General features: G+C 37.7%; 1 protein-coding gene across 1 annotated transcript; it reads right to left on the bottom strand.

Annotated features, from left to right (window-relative positions):
* Positions 1–165: 165 nt before the first annotated feature.
* rnf208 (ring finger protein 208) lies at positions 166–17,032 on the bottom strand. The gene is made up of 2 exons (XM_081353524.1): positions 16,346–17,032; positions 166–2,316 (listed from the first exon to the last, which is right to left on the bottom strand). Exon 2 carries the CDS (start codon positions 1,310–1,312, stop codon positions 527–529), a length of 786 nt encoding a protein of 261 aa, XP_081209650.1. The 5' UTR covers positions 1,313–2,316; positions 16,346–17,032; the 3' UTR covers positions 166–526.
* Between the last annotated feature and the right edge of the window lie 9,029 nt (positions 17,033–26,061).

Here is a 26,061-nt window from a genome sequence, read left to right on the forward strand (position 1 = left end):
AAAGAACATACTTTTTTAACGGTCACAAGTAATTACTTCATTCAAAAGTAGTATCTATTCAGACAGTATGTGATTTTTAATGCAGCCCAGGTTTAGAAAATGTTAGCAAAATGGCTGAATTGCATACAGCACCTAAATAAGCTACTAAAAGTTTAGACCAAACAATAAAGTTTGACTTTAAATTCTTTATTAGTCTTTATTATACCCAGTATGGGGGGAGATAGACTTCCCTTGGCATTCCCATGTAAAGAGATGTCAATGACGAACACATCCAAACAAGAGATTGAGGGCTATAGGGAAATCATTTCATACATAAAATACATTTACTCTGATATTTCATATCTCTGTCTTTGCACACAAGTGTCCTTTTCACTTCAAGTCCACATAGCATCCTGTGCTATTAAATATACAGATACATCTGTGACCCTTCGGAGAAGGTGGATGTGTGTGACTCAAGGTTTTCAGATGGTGGGCACAGGTGGATAGCTTTTGGGATGAGTTGTGCCGTTCATCAGCCCTCTCCGGTCTACATGATGCCACAGGAGGAAAGAGGGTTGGCAATGTGGCAAGTGCAAGCCGACTGACAGTACTGGCGGACCGTCTGATAGCAGCTTCGGTCACCGTCGGTGCCCCACTGCACGGCCCCCGCCGGGTCGGGTGGCAGCCGGCTGAGGATGCTGGTGTTGATGGCCAGCGCGGCTAGCCCGTAGTCGGTGAAGAGCACGGTTTCGCGGCGGCAAGTGGGGCAGGAGATGAACTTGTACTTGGGACAGGACTCATACAAGATCTGCAGGCACTCCTCACACACCGAGTGCAAACAGGACAGGATGCGTGGCCGCTTGCCGGCAAAGTTATAGGTGTGTCCACACGTGGGGCAGTCCAGTGGTTCGCATGGCATTACTGGGCCTGAGGAGGTGGAGGAGGAGGAGGAAGAGGTGGAGGAAGAGCGTAGCACGTACTGGTTGACGATTACGTTGTCCATCTTGTAGTGGAACTGATGGTAGCAGATGTCAGACGTGCTGGTCTTGCGCTGGGCAAGATAACTGGCTTCACGGCGGAGGACGGGGGCAGGAGGAGACACTAGGGGTCTGGGTGGGACCACAGTGTTCCCATTGACCTCCATGGACAGGTCGCCACATGCCTGGTTAACAATAACCTCGCCCTCACCTCCTCCATCCCAGGCCACACGGGGAGGTGGTGCGTAGCGAGGCTGGGTCACAGGGATCGGACACTCCCGAGGGAACTTCTCCGACTGGATGATCTTGACGGTGTCCATAGGGATGGTCACAGGTTGGCGCCGGAGGCAGGACATTCACTCCTGGGCGTGGTGTTCTTGGCTAGAGGAACTGGGTGTAGCGTACGGTCCTGCAGAGAACGTCTTCAGTGCACTGGGGGAGGACACTCAGCCATTGCAGGGGACGTGAGGACGGATGGGTTTGTACATTGCTGTCTCAAAGTCCCTCCTTGGTTACAGGCTGCGTCACCCTGAATCTTTATGTGGCACAGATGGACTAAGACTTCCAGCCAGTGCACAGTATAAAAAGCCCTGAAGGACTACAGACGACTGTGTCTCGCTTCAGATGTCACAAGAAGTTGCAGCTTGTGGCTCCAGTGGTTTACAAAGTTTTGAGGCAATGAATTACACCCTGTTCACTGATATTGCACAATTGAGAGTTCGATGTAATGTGATATTCAATTATATTATTTCTTACAAATAAATGGCTGAAGTCCACCACACTCAAGATCAGAAGATATGTTGGCAATTGTTTCAGTGTTTTTACTGTTACAGCACATTTATTTGGACCTAAACACAGAGTACCTTGAAGAGAATCTTAGGATCTTACTAAGAAATACTGTTTAGTTTAATACTGTTGTTAGCCAAACGTCCAAAAACTTTCTCATAGGTTGCTTTATGAGTTTCAGAAAGGAACTGATGCAACCAGCGTAACAGAAACTGCATCCACCTCAATGTCACAACCTTCTTCCTGTTTCAGGTCTGGTATGACCATGCCCTTTTCTTGCTTCTTCTCTTGACTGACTGCACTTACACCTCCCTGACCTTTGTTTTGACAAGCAAAGTCTTTTCAGGGAGGTGCTCATGTGGCATCGGAAAGATCTGGAAGGTGTTCTCCCAGTCCTTAAAAGACCAGAATTCCTTAAGGGGTCTGTGTTGAGCTTGACAGATTGTGCGTCCACTCTTTGGTGACGTGACAGGTCTGAGAGTGTCTCAGGAGTCTTGCCAGACCATACTTGCTTCCAGCACTTTCCCCAGGGTGGCACAGATATGCAGACTCATAGGTAGTAGTGTTTCTTTTCCTGGAGGAAAAAAATAAAACAGTTCAGGTGATGCTAATGCAAGGACACAGCTCAGCCTTTTCCAGGCCATTTGCATGCGCTCTTGGGAACAGTGTCTAAAAAGTGTCCTGTCATCTATAGCTAAAAAAACAGGATTTGGGAAATTTGGATGAAGAAAATTTAAGAGCTGATTCTGTGCAAAAGACTGTGATCTGTGCAACATGTCCATTCACAGCAGATATCTGGAACCCCGCAGCATCTTTTCCAGTCTAAAAAACTCCCTTGCTCTTTCTACCAGCTGCCATCTGGGGCCCTGTGGGGCATGGGCACCGTGGAGGAAGAGACTGAGGACCTGACCACAAAACAATCTGTCCAACTGCTATAAACCTATACATGCATTACAACACAACACTTCAGAAGCCCACATCTCTAAAATGGCTGCCAGTGCTTATTTGAAGTAAATGAGAAATGCTGTTTGCAGCCCATTTTACTTTCATAATGTGACATATTTCCAAATGAAACAGGATGGTCAACAAGAAATAATGTAGGACGGGACTTGATTTTATTTAGCATACATTGAATGTATGGTGAAAAGTGGGTGTGACATACCAGAAAATAGATTATGAAGAGAAACATTTGGACTACCAGTAAATTGTTTATCGACAGTAATTTGCATTTAAGTAAAACAAAATATCTATATGTTTTAATTTCACATTGACTTAAAGCATAAGGTATGAAACACTGTGCTATATTTACATTTAGTAGACATTTTATCCAGGGTGACTTACTGTATTCACAAATGTATTGTGACATATTTGGGAATAGTTTGTGAATATGGTCACAGCTAAAGGGAGTTGTTAAGCACGAAACACAGCAGAGCCCCTGTAACCTCTTTAGTTGTGATATATTAACAGTATACAGTAGCATAGCATATGCTTTTTTATAATAATATTAATGATACTGATATACAGTGTGTTTATATGCTTCCATATGTATTTTCAAGTCAGCATCAAGGACCAAAACAATCTGTTTTAGTTGTAGTGTGTCATTAGTTGATGTATATGAGAAAATGTGTAACAATATTAAGAATTACCGTCTGAGAATTTTTTTTTTGTGGTTGGGTGTGGTTTGTGAATGTGTGTGTGCTTTATTAACAGCGGTGAGAACATTGACACATCTGTAAGAGTTCTCTGCACGCTGTGCAAGATGTGATGATAAGAGAGAGAAAAAAGAGAGGGAGGGAGAAAAAAGCAGAGAGGAAGCTGACCTACATGCAGCAGAAAAGGTAGAGAGAGAACATGCGTCCTTTTACTCCACATCCACACTGTGCTAGCCATCTTATGTGATAAAATAGAGCACTTCCATTGAATTAACAAAGCTGCTTACACTGCATGTGTGTGACAGCACTTTAATGATTATCACAGGAGCAGTTTGTCGCATAACAGTGCTATGCTCGCTACCAAAGGGTGAAGAGGGGAATGGTACGTTCATGTCATGTTAGAATTACCATAATTACCAGCTTCCGATTAGTAAAAAACAGTCTTTGTACTCGTAATTACACACTGGAAACTCAGAAATGAATGAAAGCCTGCTGTGACACCATATAAAAACAACCAACATAGGAGTGGCATAAATACTTAAAGTGATTTTTCACCCAAAATGAAAGATCATTCATTATTTATTGTTATTTACTGTCATTATTGACTCATCTGTATTGCTATTCTGTGAAACAAAAGGAGAATTTGAAGACCAGATGTTACGTGACAAAAAATACACCAACAATAGTATGCAATGTGTGTGTGTGTGTGTGTGTGTGTGTGTGTGTGTGTGTGTGTGTGTGTGTGTGTGTGTGTGTGTGTGTGGAAAAAGTAATGCAAAAGTAACATAACGCATTACTTGCCATCAAAAAAGTAACTAAGTAACACAAGTAGTTATTTTTTAGGGAGTAACACAATATAATATTGTAATACATTACTTTTAATAGTAACTTTCCTCAGCAATGTTAACTGTAAATACCAAGTTCTGGCATGAAACTCTAGATGGCGCAGGCTGATAGGTCTAACTCATTTGGTAGCGATCACATTATTATCTACATACTGTCTGTAGCACAGCTGATTGGTGGTTCCATCAGCGGCCAATGAGCTGCAGCTCAACATTCAAACAAATACCAGTAGTGTTGCTGTTAGCAGTCGCTTTTAGAAACCCTCCACCTTCCCCAGCTCCACCTGCATAGATCTGCTATATGGGGGTTAATTCATGTATGTTACATATGCAACAGCAGCATGTCTTACATGCTCACAGCAATGTCTGTGTATGTATTGGAAGTAGCGAATCTTTGTACTTGCTCTGCAGCAGCAGTGTAGCAGATCTATTCCACCAAGACCAAATACATTAACATTGCCATATCCATTACCATGCCAATCTCTATTACCATACCAATCTGTCATGACAGAACTAGAGTGACAGTGACTAAAGTAAATATCAAAGATGGTGATGTAAATTACACTAAAAATACTTATCACAGTTGATACAGTGCAAACTCATCTGTCAAATCTTAATTAACAGACAGCAGATTTTATATCTAAGTGGTGAGTGAAGCATTTGAGAAATGGTTATACAGCAGAATGCAGTTGTCACTCCCGTAAATAACCAAACTGTGTGTCAACATAACCATATTAATCATTCAAATACAGAACTGACAGCCATATTCTGTTGCTGTGTGAACATGGCCATAATGAGCTTTATCTCTTCTGCAATATTTTGTAAGACAATATAAGGGGAATTAATGTAGCCTAATGTACAGTATTTTGCTGTAATGTCACTTATGGATCCATTTTGTTAAGAGCCCTGTGTGCAAATATGTGTTTTACACAGTATGCAAAAAGCGGTATGTCTAATGTAGGATGTGCAAATATTCTAATGCCACAGAAGCTGAGAAACCATCAGATTCTATGTCGTTTTGTAGTATAAATAAGGGCTTTTCACACTTGAAATAGTTAAACCTGGGTCATTGTAAACCCCGGGTAAACAGGATCCTGGGTTTTCAGAAGATGTCACACTGTACATTCCTAAACCCTGGGTTAATGTCCTTATTTGCATATTTGCGGTGTCAGTGTCACTGATTGGATGAACATCGCCCACGAAATGTTTATATAAAGGCTTTATCATTGCACATCCTCATATTAAACAGTATAGTGCAGACTGTACTATCAAGTTTATCCTGAATGGACTTTTCGGACTATAAAGGTAAGAATAAAATAAACTTATTACATTTATACACTAGATGGTAGAGTACATAGTAAGTGCATAGTGTAGCATCATTTAGTACACAACTTAAGTGGTTGAATGTGTACTTGTTTAACAATACACAAGTATATTATTTTCATGGGTGTTAGTTCATCACAGGTCAAAGAATAGGTCTTTCTGGGTAAAATGACAATGCCTGCATTGCAGATATATCTGGGAATGTATTTATACACACCTAAAAAAGTATTTTAGCAGTATATTTAGCACAGGAATAAAACGTGAAATGACGTGAATGTGCCGTAAGCTAGATTGTCTATTTATGGCGTCTTTCCACTATCTGCATTCTTCTTTCCTCCCCCATCCATCCGTTTCTGAAGATTCACGTCTGAAGACCACTCACACTCACACCCACACACTCACAAACACACTGAAACATGCGCAGGCGAGCAGACAAAAACACGCTTGTTTTGCACCTGCTTCTTGACGTTGTTGTGACCAGTCAGACCTAATAACTCATCATCATAACCTGTGATTATTCTATTTCCCATCTCTTTCATTGGTTTAGTTGTTTACAATGACTTCATTAGGATGTGAACACAGGATGTGGCTCCAAACCGTCCTCCATTTTCTGGAGGTCACAGAGGCAGCCAGTAACTGTCAGTCACATTCATTCGAGTTGCCACGGCACCACAGAGCTGTGAGGCAGAGCCAAAAATAACCACGCGCTCTCACTGGTTCACACATGCACACACACAAAGGTGTGAATAAGCTTTCTGACATCAGCATAGTCAGCTGGTGCATGGGCGTTGGAAACCGTGAGATGTGATGGGTGAAATGATTGTCAAGCCTTCATTTCTGTCCTCAAACACATATAAATAACAGACATTATCGCAAAATACATCCCAACAGGGTCATCAGGACCCCAACACAAAGTGAACTGTACATTATCATACCAAATATATGTGAAATTTGGATTTGAGTTTTAGAGTTTAAGTTCAAATTTTGAGTTTAATTTTAGTATGTGAAAAGAGCATTGTCAGAAATCGGTTGAATGGTACAGTATTGAGAGCTGTGAAATAAATAAATAAACGTTCTAATAAAATGGACCCCCAAATGTCAATCTCTTCCTAAAATATTATGGTATGTATGTATAGTATATTGTCATGAATAAAGATGTTTTATTATTATTTCCTTACAATTTTAACTCCTGGTCTGAATTTTAAAACAAGATATATACAATTAATTAATGTAAAAATTACAAAATTACATTTTAAATGTCTAAAATGCCAGGAAACAGCTGTAAAAATAGCTGCTTGTTTTACTGTAAAACTACAGAGCCCCTAAAGGAACATGGTGGTGGAAAAAACATATATTACGGGAGGAAATAATAATAAGTCAATGCTTTTGCATTCTCGTGCGAATGTCTAGCGTTCCCCCGAGAAACTTTGCGTTCGCTCACAAAACATTTTGTGAATACAAAGTTTCTCAGAAAAATGCAAATGTTTTGAAAGCGAACACAAAATTTCTTGCGAGTTTTGCGAGAAATTTCATCATGTCCACAGCAAAATCCCCAGTGTTAAATCAACACTGCTCAGAGCATATATGGTCCCACTCTACAGAGTGTTAAAATAACACTGAAGCAGTGTTAAAGTTAATGAGACAATTAAGTGATTAATTAAGTGATTATTAAGCATTAGTGATGAACACCTGCTGTTAACAAGCAGAATCACTGAAGGAGAGAGAAAGACAAGAACTACAACTGACTTCCAGTCACAGCCTCAGATGAAATCAACTGAAGAGAAAAGAAGACATTTAATCTGTGAAGATCTCAGCAGAGGAGGATTACACAACTCCACAAACAGTATTACCAGCTTCACTTGTTACTAACCAGACTAACTTTATTTCTGTCATATGTCAATGAACAAAGGTTTAGATGTCGATGGTTTTAAATGTTTGGTCACCATTATGGTGATCAGTGCTTCCTTTAGTTGTGCAGTTTGACTCTTGGCATTTTAAGTGGAATTTTGGTCATTGTAACAGTGTTTACCAAAGCACATAATTTGTTACAAAGAAAGCCACAAACAAAGGTCTTAAAGTTTTCAATGTCATAAAGTAGAATGATTCAATAATCTTATCCCTGACAAAAAGTTGTCATTTGTTACTAATAAATAACTTTCACCTTTCTTGACACAGAGCAGACTTTTGATACACATTGCAGAAATTTTTTGCAAATCATTTTTATTTTTTAGAAAAAGACATCAAGAATCAGCATATCAATCTCAACAATGGTGACATGCTTCATACTGCAATGCATGCTGAGCCATGAGTTTAATACTATGGTGCCTCCCAGAATGCATTGCGGCAAAAAGCATGTCACTATTGTTGAGATTCATAGGTAATGTGGGTTCTTGATGTCTGTGTGTGTGTCCAAATGTTATTTTTCCAACAATTAAAAAATAAACAATTTTTTTTTGGGCTTTCTGTTTCTTTGCAAATTATGTGTTTTGGGAAACACTGTTAACGAGACCATAAACTCAAATAAAAAGTCAAGAATCAAATTGCCCAACTGGAGGAAGGAACGCAGAGGTTATACAAACAAAGAGAAAAACAGAGTTTTTGAAGGGAAAAGCAAAATTGACTTATTATTTTTCCACCCATCTCATTTTTTTTCACCACCATGTCCCTTGCACATGTACTGTGCAATATAGATATGGTATAAGTTTATAATGCCATGGTATTTTGCTATATACCGTATTACTGAATGATTAACATATTGACCATAATTGTATTTACATGGAACCCCAAAAGTACCAGAGTGTAAGCATTACCATTGTAAAAAAAAAAAAAAAAAAAAAAAAAAAAAAATTGTACTGTAACTGAGACTTGAGTCTAGTGCTCTCAATTGTACATATACATCCTTATGCAAAGAAAATATATTTATTAATAAATGAATGATCAATATATTAAATTAAAAACTCAGACATACCAGACATTAAATCCTTTTAAATTCCAAAATAATAGAACATTAAAAACTAACAGCTATATTAATATTGAGCAAAACACATGAATTAACACTTATTTATAACATTTACTCTCCTTTAACAGTCAGAAGCAAAGCATGCTGAGAACTAGAAATCTGTTGTAACCACTGATTGTAACTCATTCCATGAATGTGTGTATATATGTGTGTACAATACAGCACATTTATAACAGAACATGTATGTGCAATAAATGTACACATCAAAGGATAAAACTTTATGAATATTATGTAATGCTATTTGTCTCTTTATTTCTAAATATTTATGTATCAAACATGGTAAATGCATATTTTGCTTGCAGTGTATTGAAAAATATAAAGCAGTAGTTTCCCATATGGAAATGTATTATGCAATATATCGCATTATATTTTGCAGTATATTCCCATATCATTTTGTTACATAAGGGAATATCAGTTAATATAGTGTCCGAAACACTTTAGCTCTGTGAACCGATTAACTGCTATTCATGTTTTTGTTTGTGAGGAGCAAATGCAGTTCAGCCTCTCCGCTACCATTGCGCACAGCCACACAGGATTTCATATTTGATAAGACAAGCTCCTCCGTTATGTAAGAGGCTCATGAGAGAGAGAAAGACAGCAGATAACATTAAAGCAGGCCAACTGTTTGCGTCTAACCACGGCACTGCTGCGCTTAATGAAATCATGTGTGTGTTCGACCCTGTCAGCACAAAACATGATGAAGAGACGGCGAATAACTGAGATGAGCTGGGCTGCGTTTCACAAAAGCATCGTAAGCCAATGGTCTCTACCATTTACTCTCGAGGAGAGTGATGGTATCAGACTGTTATGCAATTTTTGAAATATGTCATAGTACTAAATGATTACTATATTCTCATACACAGGTATTTACATTTACCATGTGACATTTTTTGGGTCACTTGATTTATATTCAGTGTTGCACTGAAGATGAGTGAAATCTCATTGCCTCTTCACTTATTAATAATGTGGAGTACGTATTTCTCTGTAGTGTTCATTAATGATACTCCATATACTTACTTTGTCCTCTAAAGTATAAATATGAGTTCAAAAAAAGAGACACATTGACAGGCTCAGTAACTGAATGCATTGAGTAACAGTCAACAACATTCTTGAGTTCCTCCACTACCTCATCACATTGTCAAGACATCACATTCCAGTACGTTCTGACAAAACTATGACACAAATACACATTTCATTTGCCTTACAGTGTTTTTTTAAGGTTATAGCGCTTTCTTCTATCCTAGTTTAATATGCAGAGACAACAGGTTTTTTTTTCTTTTTCTGCAAAGTTCAAACACTATCAAAACATTGCTCTGTTTGTTTGAGAATCAGCCTGACACAGCGACAGCTCAACCAATAGTGTGAGTTTAGGGGCGGGACTATCTGTTTGGGTGACCAATGGCAGATAAGGGGGAGTGTTTAGGAAAACTGTTTGAAAAAGTCATTCATTTTACAATTCTGTGTTGACTCTCGGGGTGTAAATGAAACACTTCACATCTAAAGTGAACATGAAATCCATAGAGTCTGTATTTCGGCAGCTTGTTATCGGATGGTTTTAGCATTCTGGTAAATAACGGCTGCTTTTAATGATCCAATCAAATCCGGATGGATAAAATCAAGTCCTGCCTTCATTTTGTCTCCTTACAGAAGTCACTGAAAATCTCCACTAGCTTCCGTCATGAACAGAATGTGATTTACAACACTGAGAGCAAGCAGAAAGATGGACGCACGGTCATCAAAATATCAAAAACATTCCAGTCCTCATACCACTCTCACTCCCACAAATACACACACATACAACACACAACAAAAATACACACAGGTACCACCCAGCACATTCCACAAGCACATCTCTCCCTACCACCCCCTTCTCTCTCTCTCTTTCTCTCTCTCTCTCTCTCTCTGTGGATAAATTCCACCTGTCCAGTGAGACAGTCAGCAAGAGGCCATCATGTTCTGTGCCTGCGATGCTATCAGCTGTTCACCTCTGTCTCAAAGCCTGTCCTGAGCCCTGCCCTTACGGCCAAAGCAAATCTCACACATACAGTCACGAGGAAATCTCATTTATGTTTGAACATAAAGTGCATGATGTTGAAACACAATATAAACAATTGACAGCATCTTAAATGCAAACACAGTTATGTGCATTTATCAGTAAATGAAATCAGAGTTGACTGGTAATCAGAGAAAGGTCTTTTTAAAGGCCTTATAATTATTAAATGACATTTAATATTTTAAAAATGTCAATATATTTGTAAATGTTTACATGAATTTATACATTAAACGTAACATGAAATATAGGCCCACTATAGTGATGCTATATAGCGAATCTTAACTGCTTGATTGTTTATATCATCGTAAAATGTAAAAACTATTATCATCCAGCTCTAATCTGCTAAATGTCACTATAAGGCATGAAGGTATTAAGATATACAACCACCAAGAGAATTGTATGAATTATAAATATTATCAATAAAAGTTAAGTCACTTACACTCTGTGTGTATAATTAACAAATATGAAATGCAAATAAAAAAACAGTCAATGTTATGATATATACTATCTGCTTTTCAGTAATTTACTGATTTTAGGTGTGCATTGTTATTTTATTTATTCTTTATTTATTTATTTTTGTTTTATTTCGAACAACAAAAAATATCCAAATAAAATAAAATATAAAAATACAATAAATATGTTGCAACATACCGAAAGAAAAAAAACAATATCTATAAAGTATTATAACAATAATTACAATATGATCGAAAAGGAGCAGGACAAAGCAGAAGCTTAGCTTAGTTATGAATGGTATTATAAATATTTTCACATCATGTAATGGAATTGAACTTTGCTGCTTCATGGACTTTTAAGGTTTGTTACTGATCATTTCTGCTAGAAACTTTTATATTTGTTGAACAGTAATTTTATAGTCAAACTAGTGCATTTTCCCCCAAAAAAATGTGAATAAAAAAAGAAAAGTGATCTGTCACTCCTTCCATTACATCACAGCTTTTCTGCTTTCTTTGTGGTAAAGACAGATTGTGTCAGCGCTTAGCTTTTGTCTGTGTGCCACTTCACACCCACAAGCCTTCATGTCAGCTGTCCCCTTTTAATTAAATGAACACACATTTTAGGTGTTCTTATACAATGGTATTTTATGGAAATGTGCAATGTGCAATTTTATAGTTACACAATTTTATACACAAATAAATAGTGAAAATACCATTGGTTTCAAAATCCACCAATGGGATAGCAGGAACCACCAGTATGCTAAATTGAGTAGCTATAAGGAAACTGAATTTAAACTCTCTCAAGAGTATAAGTTACAGTCATAACTTGATTCAGTCGTGTCCAAATAACTTGATTCAGTTGTGTCCAAATAACTTAATTCAATCACGTGGAACCACAGTCCATGATTGAATCATGTTCAACCAAAGAGCCATGTTTTGAGTGTATCTTAAAAAGACTTCAGAAATGTTTGTCTTGTCCAAAAATTACATTTATCACTAAATACTTGGCTTCAGATTTTAATATATTGAGAATGCGAGAATGGTTTACAAAAGCTTTCCGAGATCAATTCTAAAGTTATATCAGTGAGGTCTATTCTTACCTGTTTTCTTAGAAATAAGAATACAGAATATGATGACAGGAAGTGAGTGAGTGATTTAAGTGAGTGAGTGATCACATTCCGTATTTGTTTAGGGGATATGAATTCCACTTTATGAATCCTGTTTCATATTGAGATTGGTGCAATTGTAAAAAAAAAAAAAAAAGAAAAAAGTATTTGCTCATTTATAATTGTTGGAAACAAAGTGATAGATTTTATAGAAATGTGCAATGTTATATTATTTATATAGTTGCACAATGTTTTACACAAATAATTAGCAAAAATACCATTGGTTTTAAAATCCGCCAATGGGATCGCAGGAACCAGTATGCTAATTTGGGAGTTGAAAGAAACTGAATTTAAACTCTCTCTAGCTTACTTGAAAAAAAAATTAACAAATGTTTGTCTGGTCCTGGTCACTAAATTTATCGCAAAATTATTGGCTTGAGATTTAAATGCTTTAAATGAGTTTGAAACACAACCATGATTGAGAATGCGAGAACGGTTTACAAAAGCTTTCCGAAATCATAATTGAAGATACATCAGAGAGGTCTATCCTTACCTGTTTTCTTAGAAACAAGAATACAGCATATGATGACTGGATTCTATGAATATGTGATTATATTCCATATTTATTTAGAGCTTGCAATCCCTTTATAAATCCTGTCTGATCTTACAATTTAAGCAATTGGTCAAAAAATGTATTGTAAATTTGCTTATTGATAATTGTTGATAACAAGGTGGTAGATTTTGTGGAAATGTGCAATGTTGTATTTTTTTTTTCTTGCACAATGTTTTACACCAATAAATAGCAAAAACACCATTGGTTCCAAAATCCACCAATGGGATCGCAGGAACCACCAATATGCTAATTTGGGAGTTGAACAAAACTGAATTTAAACTCTCTCTAGCTTACTTAAAAAAAAATTAACAAATGTTTGTCTGGTCCTGGTCATTAAATTTATTGCAAAAGTCTTGGCTTGAGATTTAAATACTTTAAATGCGTTCGAAACACAACCATGATTGAGAATGCGAGAACGGTTTACAAAAACTTTCCGAAATCATAATTAAAGTTACATCAGAGAGGTCTATCCTTACCTGTTTTCTTATAAATAAGATTATAGAACATGATGACTGGATTCTATGAATATGTGATTATATTCCATATTTATTTAGGGCTTGCAATCCCTTTATAAATCCTGTCTGATCTTACGGTTTAAGCAACTGGTCAAAAAAAAAGTACTGGTAATTTGCTTGTTGATAATTGTTGAAAACAAGGTGGTAGCTTTTGTGGAAATGTGCAATGTTGTATTTTTTTTTTTTTCTTATACTTGCACAATGTTTTACACCAATAAATAGCAAAAACACTATTGGTCCCAAAATCCACCAATGGGATTGCAGGAACCACCTATATGCTAATTTGGGAGTTGAACGAAACTGAATTTAAACTCTCTCTAGCTTACTTAAAAAAAAATAAATAATAACAAATGTTTGTCTGGTCCTGGTCATTAAATTTATTGCAAAAGTCTTGGCTTGAGATTTAAATACTTTAAATGAGTTTAAAACACAACCATGATTGAGAATGCGAGAACGGTTTACAAAAACTTTCCGAAATTATTATCAAAGTTACATCAGTGAGGTCTATCCTTACCTGTTTTCTTGGAAATAAGATTACAGAATATGATGATTGGATTTAATGAATATGTGATTACATTCCATATTTGTGTAGGGATTGCAACCCCTATATGAATCCTGTCTGAACTTGATGATGTTATGTGTTAAAAAATAGATTGTTAATTTTCTGCTTTGTTAGTAGACACATGGTGGTAAATAGTGTATATATATTAAAACATAATTTGGTACATTAAAATCAATCTATGTCTTCTACAAACTAAAGGGCGTGCAACATTCATGCTCTTCTAAAATTGTTATAGGTTTGTGTTTTAAATGCTGTCAACTACTCTACATATGAAAATGTGTTAGAACCACAGTTTACATATACTAATGAGATCACAATTGCATTTAATGGAGTCTTTTGGCTGTATTATAAATCTACAATAACGAGCACAGTTTTCTTTGTAAATCATGTTGCAAACATCAGATCAAGATGGAGCAGATGAAGCCATGTGATGATTCTGGAAGATGAAAATATGGACGGATGTTGTTTTTTCTGGTACTGTAAGATGTTTGCATCTTCAATGAAATGGCTGTTTTGTGTGTGCCGAGCTGCTGTAGTTCGTGCTAGTTTTAGCGTGGAGGAGGAACTGTTTTAATAATTCAGTGGCTGTCATTCAGAGCAGGCGTCAGCCATTTTACCCACAGTTCATTCACGGGAGAGACTGTTTGTTCCCTTAACCTCTGTTGACAGATCACCTGGTCTGTTTTACAGGACACGTCGCAAATATCATTACTAACAATGTTAGAAACTGGCCGAACAGCGTACAATACAACCAATTAGCTTTGAAAGGTTAGCATTATTAGCAGAGTGACAAACAAGCTATTAAGTGAATCTTAATCATTGCAAAACATCGGCTAATGATTAAACTGAACTTTTTTTACCACTATAACATGGATTTTTCTACATACTGTAGCTATGCAAAATAAACAATATGCCCAAAAAGTCTTTGTCAAAACATCCACCATCAAAAGCTAATGATATTTTGGAAGCAATCCTAATGGGATGAAACTATAATAGGATAGACTGGTAAAATTGTCCAATTTATTCTTGAACACAATCAGAAATTGTAAGCAACCCTAATATCAAACAAGAATCTTCTAGTAGTATTTGATTTTATTAATGGGGGGAAACAATTTGCCGCCATCACTAAATAGTGACACCAACAATAAGCACTAAAAACATTTATCAATACAAAGCCATTATTTTCAGCTGATTCTGGCATGACCTCAGGTGCACAGACAGACTCCTGCTTCCTGCTTTCCTCTTTTGAGATATTGACGGACAGTATCGATTGCTGAATCTTCATTGTGACGGGGCTGAATCTACACTCCAGCAAGCAGACAGGGACTTCTGAGTGTTTGGTTGAGTTTTTTGGTGCTTATTAGTATTCTGGGAGTGTGTGCATCTGTGTTAGCAGTTTTTCGTGCAGTGTCGTGGGAGGGGTGTGCCAGCAGCGGCGGTTATGCAACCAGAGCAGCATACGCAGCACACGGACTGCAGCGCCTGTGCATGCAACACACACACACACACACACACACACACACACACACACACACACACACACACACTAACGCTCTCAAGCACAGGTCCTCCTCTGTCTTAACCACACATATTGGTTAGTATGTGTGTCGGTGTGTAGTAGCCCCATGTGATCCGATGCCCACTCGGATAATGTGAGTCATTGATGGAATCGGTGTTTATGTGTGCATGCAATCGTGAATTGCAACCTGCTCTATTCCACAACACGGTCAATACGGCCACACAAGAACTAAAGTGCAAGTCCTGCATGAGGATGTGGGACCCAGAAATGCACAAATATAACACACTAGTGTTACACAGTGTTGTGCACAGAGATGCACAAACTCACATGCTACAACAACAACAAAAAATCCCATTGACAAATAAAGAACAAGACTATTGAACACCTACACCTTTATAATCTTTGCACTCAAAAATATTGGTGTTCAGTAGTTTTGTTCTTTATTTGTCGATGTGATTTTAAATTTGATAATGATTACTAAATTATGTAAATGAATCTAATAATAATATATATGCATATTTTTAGATTATTTATTAACTACAATACAATATTTAACATTTACACACACATATGTACTGTATATATACTTTGTAGAATATATATTTATTATAATATGATATTATTACATATCCTTTCATAAACCTATAAGATCTAAATCTATGTATACCATCATACGCATATTTAATATGTTATTTATTTTGTATATATAGTATAATATAGTATACATATATAGTATCCATAAAAGTCAAATGTATTAACCTGGATCTATTAGGTTGCACCAATATTAGGCCAATATATTTTTATGTTGTTGAATTTTTAGGTATTAGGTAGAAATACCTCATTCACAATGTACAACATTTAAATAACATTTACGATTATATGCTCATGCAAAGGTTCAAACTCATTTGAGCATACTAGAATAATACAGCCTTTTTAAGCATGCTTACCTGTATGTAGTTGTCTCTAGTGCGTATTTAGTTGCGAGTCTCTGGATTTGGAGTGGTGTGGTCAATTCACAGGACCTTAACGTCTTTCTCACATGGGGACACAAAGTTCCTGTGATTCAGCTGCTGTCTCAGGCTACCTCGTCCCTCTGAGCACAGCCAATCGCATCAGATGCTCCTGTTGCATGCGAGAGGACGGAGGAAAGACTTCTGTGCCTGTCTCCAAGAAGGATGGATGGAAGGGAGTGGGACGGGAAAGATGGAGGATGAGATGTCAGATGCGTCACAAAGCACCGTTCTGTTCTTCTTGTCCACGATGGGCTCTTTTTGTCCAGTGATGGTCCTGGTCCTTCACTCACTCATTCATTCATTCACCCAGTCAGTCAGTTGTGTAAGAGGATTCGTGGCTCTCTGCGTCCGCTCTCCTCCTTTTTAAAGTTCTCACGCTCTGTCCGTCCTCTTCTTATTGGGAATTCTCACTTATATGCTATTTCTCTGCAATATCTTTCAGTGAAGCCATATGTCCTTCCCTGTCTCTCTCTCTCTCTCTCTCTCTCTCTCTCTCTCTCTCTCTCTTACAAACACTCATACACACCCGCACACACACTCTCTGACTCACAAGTGCATGCTTTGCCTCTGTTTCTGTGAGTATCTCGACTCTTCCTCCTCACAGACTCTCTCTCTTTCTCTATCTTTCTCTGCTGCAGTGCCTCTGCAGGCTGGATCACGTTTTCACCAGAAAAAAAAACAACAGCCAATCAGAGACCCCAGCTCATCCCCCCTCCCTTTGCAAGCTCTCTTTCTCTCAGTCTCCATCCATCTCTTTGTTTTACTCTGACTCTCTGCCTCAAACAGGGTACAGATGCAACTACACACACGCGGTCATAGAGCATTTGTGTTTTGTCATTGAATTTGCTCTGGATCATTCTTACGCTGTCTCAGCGGAGACGTTGTAAACAACCAGGTGACAGGTTGAGAGATGCAATACAAAAACATACAATACAAATTATGACGCTGAAAGGCTGATAGTTAGCTCATAATATTTCATTAAAAGTGGTGCGCAAACGTGCAGATGTAAGATGTTTGAAGAGGGTAGTAGTGCATTATTTATCTGTGTGGAGCTGGAACAACATGGAGGATGTTGGGACTGGGGGATTGTGTTATATAACAGACTGAGATTTTCATCAGTTTTATCTTAACACATGTCCTTGTGCTGCCCTACAGATAATCCACAGCACTAAGAGGGGAATCATGTATGTATGTGCATACACAAACAACATCAACAAGATTTTGTGTCTACACAACATGTGGTGCAAAACACACCACATTAATGTCGTAAGCAGTTGCTAGGGTGCTCTGGGTGGTTGCTAGGTGGTCGCTAGGGCGTGCTGGGTCAAATTAGTCTCATTCCTCAGTCTATGGTCTTTAGATAAAACATGGATCCTTTATTGTAAGTCTATGAGATTTTTTTAGCATCCACAAGGTGAAACGTGAATGATTTGCCTCATAAAGCTGCACATTTCAAGGTTTCATTCATATCTAATGAGTTGCACACAGAAATGTGTAGTTTAAGGGCATGTGTACATGGTTTCAAAGAATAAAAACATCCCCTCATACAAGCTCTTTCTGGCAGCTGTTTTTGTAGCAGATAGCAGCTTAAGCTAGCCTTGCTCCCCCTGCAGCACATCACTGGTCATGCACTCAAATGTTTCTGCACACACACACGCACGCATGCACACACACACACACACACACACACACACACACACACACACACACACACACACACACACACACACACACACACACACACACACACACACACACACACACACACATTCTTGTACATCTATCTTTATGAGGACATTCATTGACACAATGCAATCTCCCATCACCTTACCCATCACAACTAAGTGCCTAGCCCGAACCCTTACCCTAAACCTACCCTTAACCTATAACATTTTTCCTAAAACCAAGTCTTGACCCTCAAACAGGCCTTTAAAGGGGTCTCAGAAAGTGAGGACCGGCCAAAATGTCCTCACTTTACTCTCTTTGTCCTCACTCCAATGGTCTAAAACTCAAACTGGTCCTCACAAAATGCCCACATAGCAACATTGTGTTGGCCCAGATCCGGCCCACATCTGGCACACGTGGAAAAATGATCTGGTCCACATGCAGCGTGGAATTACGCCACTTGGGTGGGCCGCTCCTGTTTGCCAAATCTGGGCCACAAGCAGGCCATAGCAATGCCACATGTCAGCCAAGAGCAAAGAAATAAACCAGAACTGGACCTTATCTGAGCCACAACATCTGTGTATATTAAATATGAAGTCATCTCAGCCTTAATAAGCCTGTTAACAAGCAGAATCACTGAAGAAAAGAAGAGAACAGAAAAAGAGACGAGCAGAAACACAAGAACTACAACTGACTTCAGACACAGCCTTAGAGAAAAGAAGAGAAAAGAAGACATTAAATCTGTGAAGATCTCAGCAGAGGAGGATTAAACAACTCCACAAACAGCATTACCAGCTTCACTTATTACTAACAAGACTGACTTTATTTCTGGCAGATGCCTACAGAAGTTTTTATTGAGAATTACCAGAGGTTTAACTCTAATGTGTTTCATTTGAAGTCACCATAACAGTGATTAGTGTTTCCATTAGTTGGGCTCTTAACTCGTATTTTATATTTTGTCTGCTTTGGCTGTTGTGACAGTGTGTTTGTCAAAAACATTTGCAGCAGCAAAGAACGCTAAAGTGAATTGAGATCAGACGATGATGGTTACCTGGTGATGGTTTTATAATCATCATGAAATAACCTGTTTTACTGAGGTAATTTGAGTCTAACAATTGTGTTGATCCATTAATATCTTCACACCACAAACCCTGTGTTACTGCAGCGTGAGGTCCAGCAATATTATAACAATCAGTTAGAAGACTTTAACAAACATTGGTGCGGTTGGTTAGCCTATTATTTTTTAAAGAGTTAAGTGTCAATCTTGAAATGTGTTTTGTTCCAGTGATTATGTCTGTTGTGATGCATTCATCCCTAGTGGAAAAAAGTATACTTTATTATATTTGAAATATATTACCTTTTTCAATAGTACATTGCAAACTAACAAAAATTGTTCTATCTTTAAATATATTAAAAGTATATAGCATCATGCTTTTTACCTATTTTTACAATACAACTTTTAACACACTTGAAAATAATTGTACTTTAGTATATTTTCTAAAAATATTTTTTTAAAACAAGTATACTTTTAATATATTTCTAAAAAGTACACTACAAGTACTTTGGTAATAATTATATGCTTAGTTACATTTTTAAGAAATATACTAAACACAAGCATACTTTTAGTGAAGTTTATGATGCTCTTACTTAAAATACATTTTATGAGTACTTTGTGTAAGAACAAAGCTTTTAAATATGTTTAATGTTCTTTATAAACATTTAGGCCTACTGCAATATATTTTAAATATTTATGTATTTATCATTTTAATATTTCGGAAAAAAAGTACATTTACAATGTACCAACTTATAACGTATTAGAAACATTTGTCAACTATTATTAAGCAATAAGCATACCTAAAATGAATGTTGTTCACTTTTACTTGTTTGTAGGCTACTTGTAAAAGGCTATAAAGGCTGTTGTCCATTACATGATCCGTTGTAATTCTACTGAAATTCCCACAAGGATTTCAACATCATATTATTTGAAATGCATACATTTTCCAAAGATGTTTAAAAAAGTTTGTACTTGTTTAAATTCAAACAATAGCATAATACACTGACTAGTCCTGATTGGTTCCAGAGCATTGAATGGTTGTGATTGGTTCTTATGATAATGAGCTAGCCTCGCACGTTGCACCTCACAGTTTATCGCTGTGAGTGCGTGTATGTTACTTGAAGTTAGGTTTAGAATCCCAAATTTAAACTGTTAAAAATATATAGGGTGATTGTACCTAGGAGGAAACCACTCGATTCATATGGATTAGGTTATGTTTATTGCTAATAGCTTTTTGAAACGTGAACAGATCTGGTGAATCGTTTATCGGGGGGGAATATAAAATATTTAATAGAAATATATTTCTATTTAATAGAAAATGTAGGCTAGTGTTGTTTTTAATTTTACCCAGCTTCTTCAAGTTTGCATGGCGTGTGACATTTGGAACCTCATTATATTTTGATAGGTAAGATTTGCATTACGTTACTTGTCTGTGCCAGTCGTATTTTTGACAAAGTGTAACTGCACGTCTTTTTCAGTTCAGCTACATTCAATTTGACCAATCACAGCCAAGCTTTTCAAGTCGAAGTTGAAGCAGACGCGAAGAGATGAATATACTGCCCTCAGAAGTTACTGGTAAGTTTTATTTGCTGTTTGCATAAATAAATCGCTAACTGTTTAGTTTTTTTCCTAGGTGGATAGGTCTGCTATGCATTTGCTAATATGACTTACACGTGGAATACTGACGTTAACCGCTGTAACATGATGCCAGCACGTTTCAGCACTGGGTATGTAGTCAAAGTCTAAAGTCTTTGATAAATTTGTTTAAAATCTATGTGGAGACATTTGTCTTTTTTTAAAACAACTATAAAACATTGTCCAATGCATCAAAAACAGAATTAGTCATTATAACAAGTACAACATTACATTAACATTATTTTTATTTGCAAAATGAATACACAGGCATATACTTAAAGTATACTAAGTATACTTAAAGTTGTTCCAATTTAGAACACAAAAGTACACTAAATACACTTGACGTTATGCTTTACTACAATTTAATTACTACTCAAATATACTTAGTACAAAATTAGTTGTTTCAAAATAGCACACTTCAAGTAGGCTAAACTAATTATTAACACACTTGAAGTATACTGATAAATAGTCTGGCTGCAAGTATACTTAGCTTCTTCTTTTTTTCACCAGGGATAATAAATTCATTATTGCTGCTGTTTTATGCTATTGTTGTTTGCTCATCCAGTGAGCGTCAAACAGGCTGCTCAGCTAACTTCAGTGAGTGTAAAAAGTGGTTAAATGACTAAAAATTAAAATATATTTTTTAATATTCTTATTTTTCTTATCTTATCTTATTTAGTTGTTTGATAAAACAAGTCACGTTTGATATTATTATGAAAATAACATATAAATGATAAAATTATGTAAATGTACATTTAGTTTAATTGGGTTGGGGTGTTGTGGGGGGAAAAAAATGCTACAAAGGGGTGCCATGCTTTCAAAAAGTTTGGGAACCATTGCAATAGTCTATTCAGTATTGTTTGTAGTTTTATATTAAGAAAAAAATATTTTCAGTAGACTCAAATTAAGTAAGTTCAAAGTACTATCTGTATAAATACTCGTTTTTAAACTCGAACTGTTTGAAGCAATCGGTTTCTCAACTGGTACGAGTTATATCGGGGGGCAATCAGGGGGACGTGGAGGCAAAATGACAAAATAATTCATCAGAATACTTAGCAAAAGTTGCTCCTGCTCCTAGCTCATGGACACCTCCTACTCACACTCTCCATCTCTGCAAGTTTCAGAAGGGAATGATTCAGATTTCTCTTGACACAGCTACTAGAAGACAGACGGGTTGCTCACGTCACATCTACGTCATCAAGCTCAGTTTGAGTCTGCGCAGTACGCTCAGCCATCAGGAAGAGAGAGCTTCTAATTGACTTCACTTTTCTCCACTGAATCCAATGGGGTCGCTGTGTCCATTTCTTTTACTGTCTATGGGAGGAACTCCATCCAGGGTTCGCCAGTTGGGGAACTTACCTGGGGAGCAAGATAGGCGCTCTTATCCCGTCCTTAGAGGGGAATGGCACTGCAAGCGAGACACCGAGTGAGTCCCCTCACCTACTGTCTACTCTTTCGACCACCACTCTTTCGTCTGTCACACCAACACTCTCTGGAGAGCTACTTCCAGGTTTGATTATACAGCAGAATCAAGAGAAACATTAAATTAAAACTCGATTATCTAATTTCACTTGCAGAAACCAACTGCCTTAAATTGACCAACTGTCATTTAAATGTATTTACTAAAATTTATGCACAAATAATGTGAGCAAAGTATTACTGTGAACTTATTTCATTTGAAACCACTAACAAAATATTGTACATAAAAAGATTTCCACTGGACCAGCAACTACACAGTCACCGCAACATGCGGTTGCAAATAAAGCAACACGCAGCTAATCAATGTTTATAGATCTTCTCCTGGACTCTGAAGCACAGACTCTACTCTTCAGAACAGTGGTGACCCAAAAAACTAAATCTTACAGTAAATTACTGGCAACAGTGTTGCCAGTATATACCTGTTTTATAACTTACAGTTTATTACTGTTAAAATACATTTCGTGGGTGTGTCTTTTTATCTTACACTGTTAAACCTTTCAACCCCAGAGGAAAATCTACACTACAAAGAGTAAAAAGTAACATTGACGCAGTGTTGAAGTGAGATAATAAAGTTAATATGTAAGTGATTGTTGAGCATTAGTGATGAACACCTGCTGTTAACAAGCAGAATAACTGAAGGAAAGAGGAACACACGAACAGAAAATAGAGAATCACAAGAACTTCATTTGACTTCCAGCTATTACACATTATTACACATTATTACACTCATTATTACCCAGTATGACTTGATTTCTGTCATACATCTACACAAGTTGTTGTTGAGATGTTTAATTGAAAATGTTTGGTTTGAAGGTAGCCCTGGCTAACGTCAGACCACTTACTCTTTGAGACGTGGTCTGGGAACCACATGTGCATTTTCTCGTATTTGAGGCATGGTTTACGAATGCCCAGAGCCGTTTATTGGGCGCTATGAATGTCTATCAAATAGAGCTGGTAAGTCCCGCCCCTTCCGTAAAACCCCGCTGGACCTCTTGGTTGAAAAACCGTCAATGCAAGTGAATGGGAGAAAATAATTATTTTCTGATCCCGTTTGAATTGTGCCATGAATGTGAACATATGTTGTCTGTGAATTTTTTATATAATCTTTCATGTTACGAGTTTGACAGTATATGGTATGATTCTTCGGCTAGCAGTTGTGGAAAAGACATAACGAGAAAGACTACATGTCGCCTATGTGACGTCACCCCATAAAGTTGACTTACCCGTGGTTTTCGCCAACCTCAACGATTTTGTCCTCTCCCTGAAAGAAGGCGGTGAAGTGCACCAAAGACACATCTATGTTTAGCGGGATCCGTGAGCTAGTGTCCGTGTGCTAGTGGTGTTGACGATTCAAACGCGTCGAAAGCAGCGAAGAGTTGTAGTCCACAAAGTGCTCTCACACAAAGTCTAACCGTATCAAACTTCTACCCGCTAAAGTGTAGCATTCTTCACACGAAAGATTATCTAAAAAATTCACAAACAACATATGTTCACATTCATGGCACAATTCAAACGGGACCAGAAAATAATTATTTTCTCCCATTCACTTGCATTGACGGTTTTTCAACTTTGAGGTCCAGCGGGGTTAGGGGAAGGGGCGGGACTTACCAGCTCTATGCGCCTGTACGTAGCTCATAGCCAATCGCTTCAATTATACCAGATGACGTATGTAGAGCGACAGATATTCAACAAAGAAGACGACGATGGGTCAGAGATTTATGTGTACACCAGAGTCCTGCATGGGTCCGATTTTGTAAATCCGCACCCGCCTGTACCCGCACTGCTTAAAACCGCACCAGACCCGTTTCCCGACAGCAGCACTAATTAAAATCTGCACCCGACCCGCTTAAAATAGTACCAACACCCGACCCGCACCTGAAATAAAATCAGTTTAGACTATCACATTATAGACTTACAAAAATGTTTATTGCCAGGTCATACAGAAGTTATTACACGACAATTAACACAAGGACAACTTCAGCCGAAGCTGTCAAAAGGCGGGTACATGAAGAACATGGCTAACGTTACCACAAAACTGAGTAACGTTAGCCTTATCACATTTTACCAATCGAACAGATGCGGCTACAACACTAACGTTATATGCCACGCAATTTCGTCTAGCCTACATCTGACCATTTTGGGTTCAAACACGCCCTGCACACCACACATACTCTACTTAACAGTGTTAAATATGAAAAATACTGTTCGATAAAACTGCTTTCTTACCACAGTTTCTGCGTGCTTCCTCTGGGATGAAGTTCCACATTTGCGGCTATCCAACACGAAAATGTTTGCAGCAAAGCCTTTCACAATATTTTCTTCAGATAACTCCAAATTTCTCCCACACACTGGACTTTATTTTTGATGACGTATTGTCGACAACTTTACAATCAAACAGCTTCTGCTTCCTCTTCACCATCATCTCTAGCCCTCTCTAATTGCCTGGAGGAGGTTAGGGCATGGATGAGTCATAATTTTCTCCAGTTGAACAGCTCAAAAACTGAAGCCATCCAAATCGGCACCCCTCATCAGGTCCAGTCATCACCCATAACCACTATCTCATTCTCTGGCCAAGACATCCCCCTGTCAACTACTGTTACCAACCTCGGTGTTAAGCTGGACCCACAACTGACCTTTGCAAATCATATCAAACATCTTTGCAAAACCTGCTTTTTTCATATCAAAAACATTTCTAAACTCCGCCCCTTCCTCACTTTTTCTGACGCAGAAAAACTGGTCCACGCCTTAATTTCATCCAGGCTGGATTACTGTAACAGCCTTGTGAAAAGGATTTCGTTCTATATGTGCACTAGTTCAGGTGGGTACGTGTTCGCAATGGTGCGTCGGTCAGGACACCTGAGGCAGGATTCAGTTCCCAGAATTGAATACAATTATTCAGAAATGACAGCACAGTCAGACCACAGGGCATTTATTGCTCAAAAGTCTCATATGGTGGACATTTATATAGATGTGGTCTGTGAATAACAAAGATAACAATGAGAAGACAGTAATAACAATAACTTTCCACAATTGGCTAAAAACAATCATTTTCTCGAAGTATATGTACTGAAAAACATTACTGTAGTACTATGCAGTGCCACTAGATGGCGCATGAAGCGCACGGAAAGAAAGTAGCCTAAAGGTCATTCTAATTTCACTCAGCACGGTAAATGTGACGATCGACAAGTAATTAACAATCCACTAATATACAATATCAAATACTATAAGTTTACAACCTACAAACATCACGTAAAATCACTGAATGAAGAATTAAACTTAGTAAGGCAGCAATACAGAAAATGAACTTGTACACGGGAATTGCTACTGTATACTCTGCTCGTGCGAATTAACAAGCAAGCGATAACAGATCAATAAGTCATAAATTACCTGTCTAACATAAATATAGAGTCACCTAGTAAATACAGCAAATTGAACTTACATATTTTCAATGACTCACGAAAGGGAATGTCCACTTTATGATTAACGATCGCTACTGTTTCCTCAGCCTCAGAAAACTTAACTCTGTCTTCAGCAGGCATAAACTGACTGACGTCACGCAGTGAAGAGCACGCTTATTGGCTGTTTTCTTAACACTGCCGCCCCCAAATATGTTGAACATATTTGTTCATTTACAGGCTTAATCAGTTTGTGGGGGTTAAGTCTTTGACAGGTAAATCCTCGTCTGAGAAAGAAGGTAGGGGAATCAAACGAGCAACAGGTCGGGTGTAGATCCTATCATTGATTTGGATCTCAGCTGCTCTGATACAGCCATCTGAACCAGGAAAGGTTTTCATAACTTTGCCCACTAACCACAATG

The sequence above is a fragment of the Scardinius erythrophthalmus genome, assembly GCF_964197995.2.
Source record: "Scardinius erythrophthalmus genome assembly, chromosome: 23".
Taxonomy (NCBI): domain Eukaryota; kingdom Metazoa; phylum Chordata; class Actinopteri; order Cypriniformes; family Leuciscidae; genus Scardinius; species Scardinius erythrophthalmus.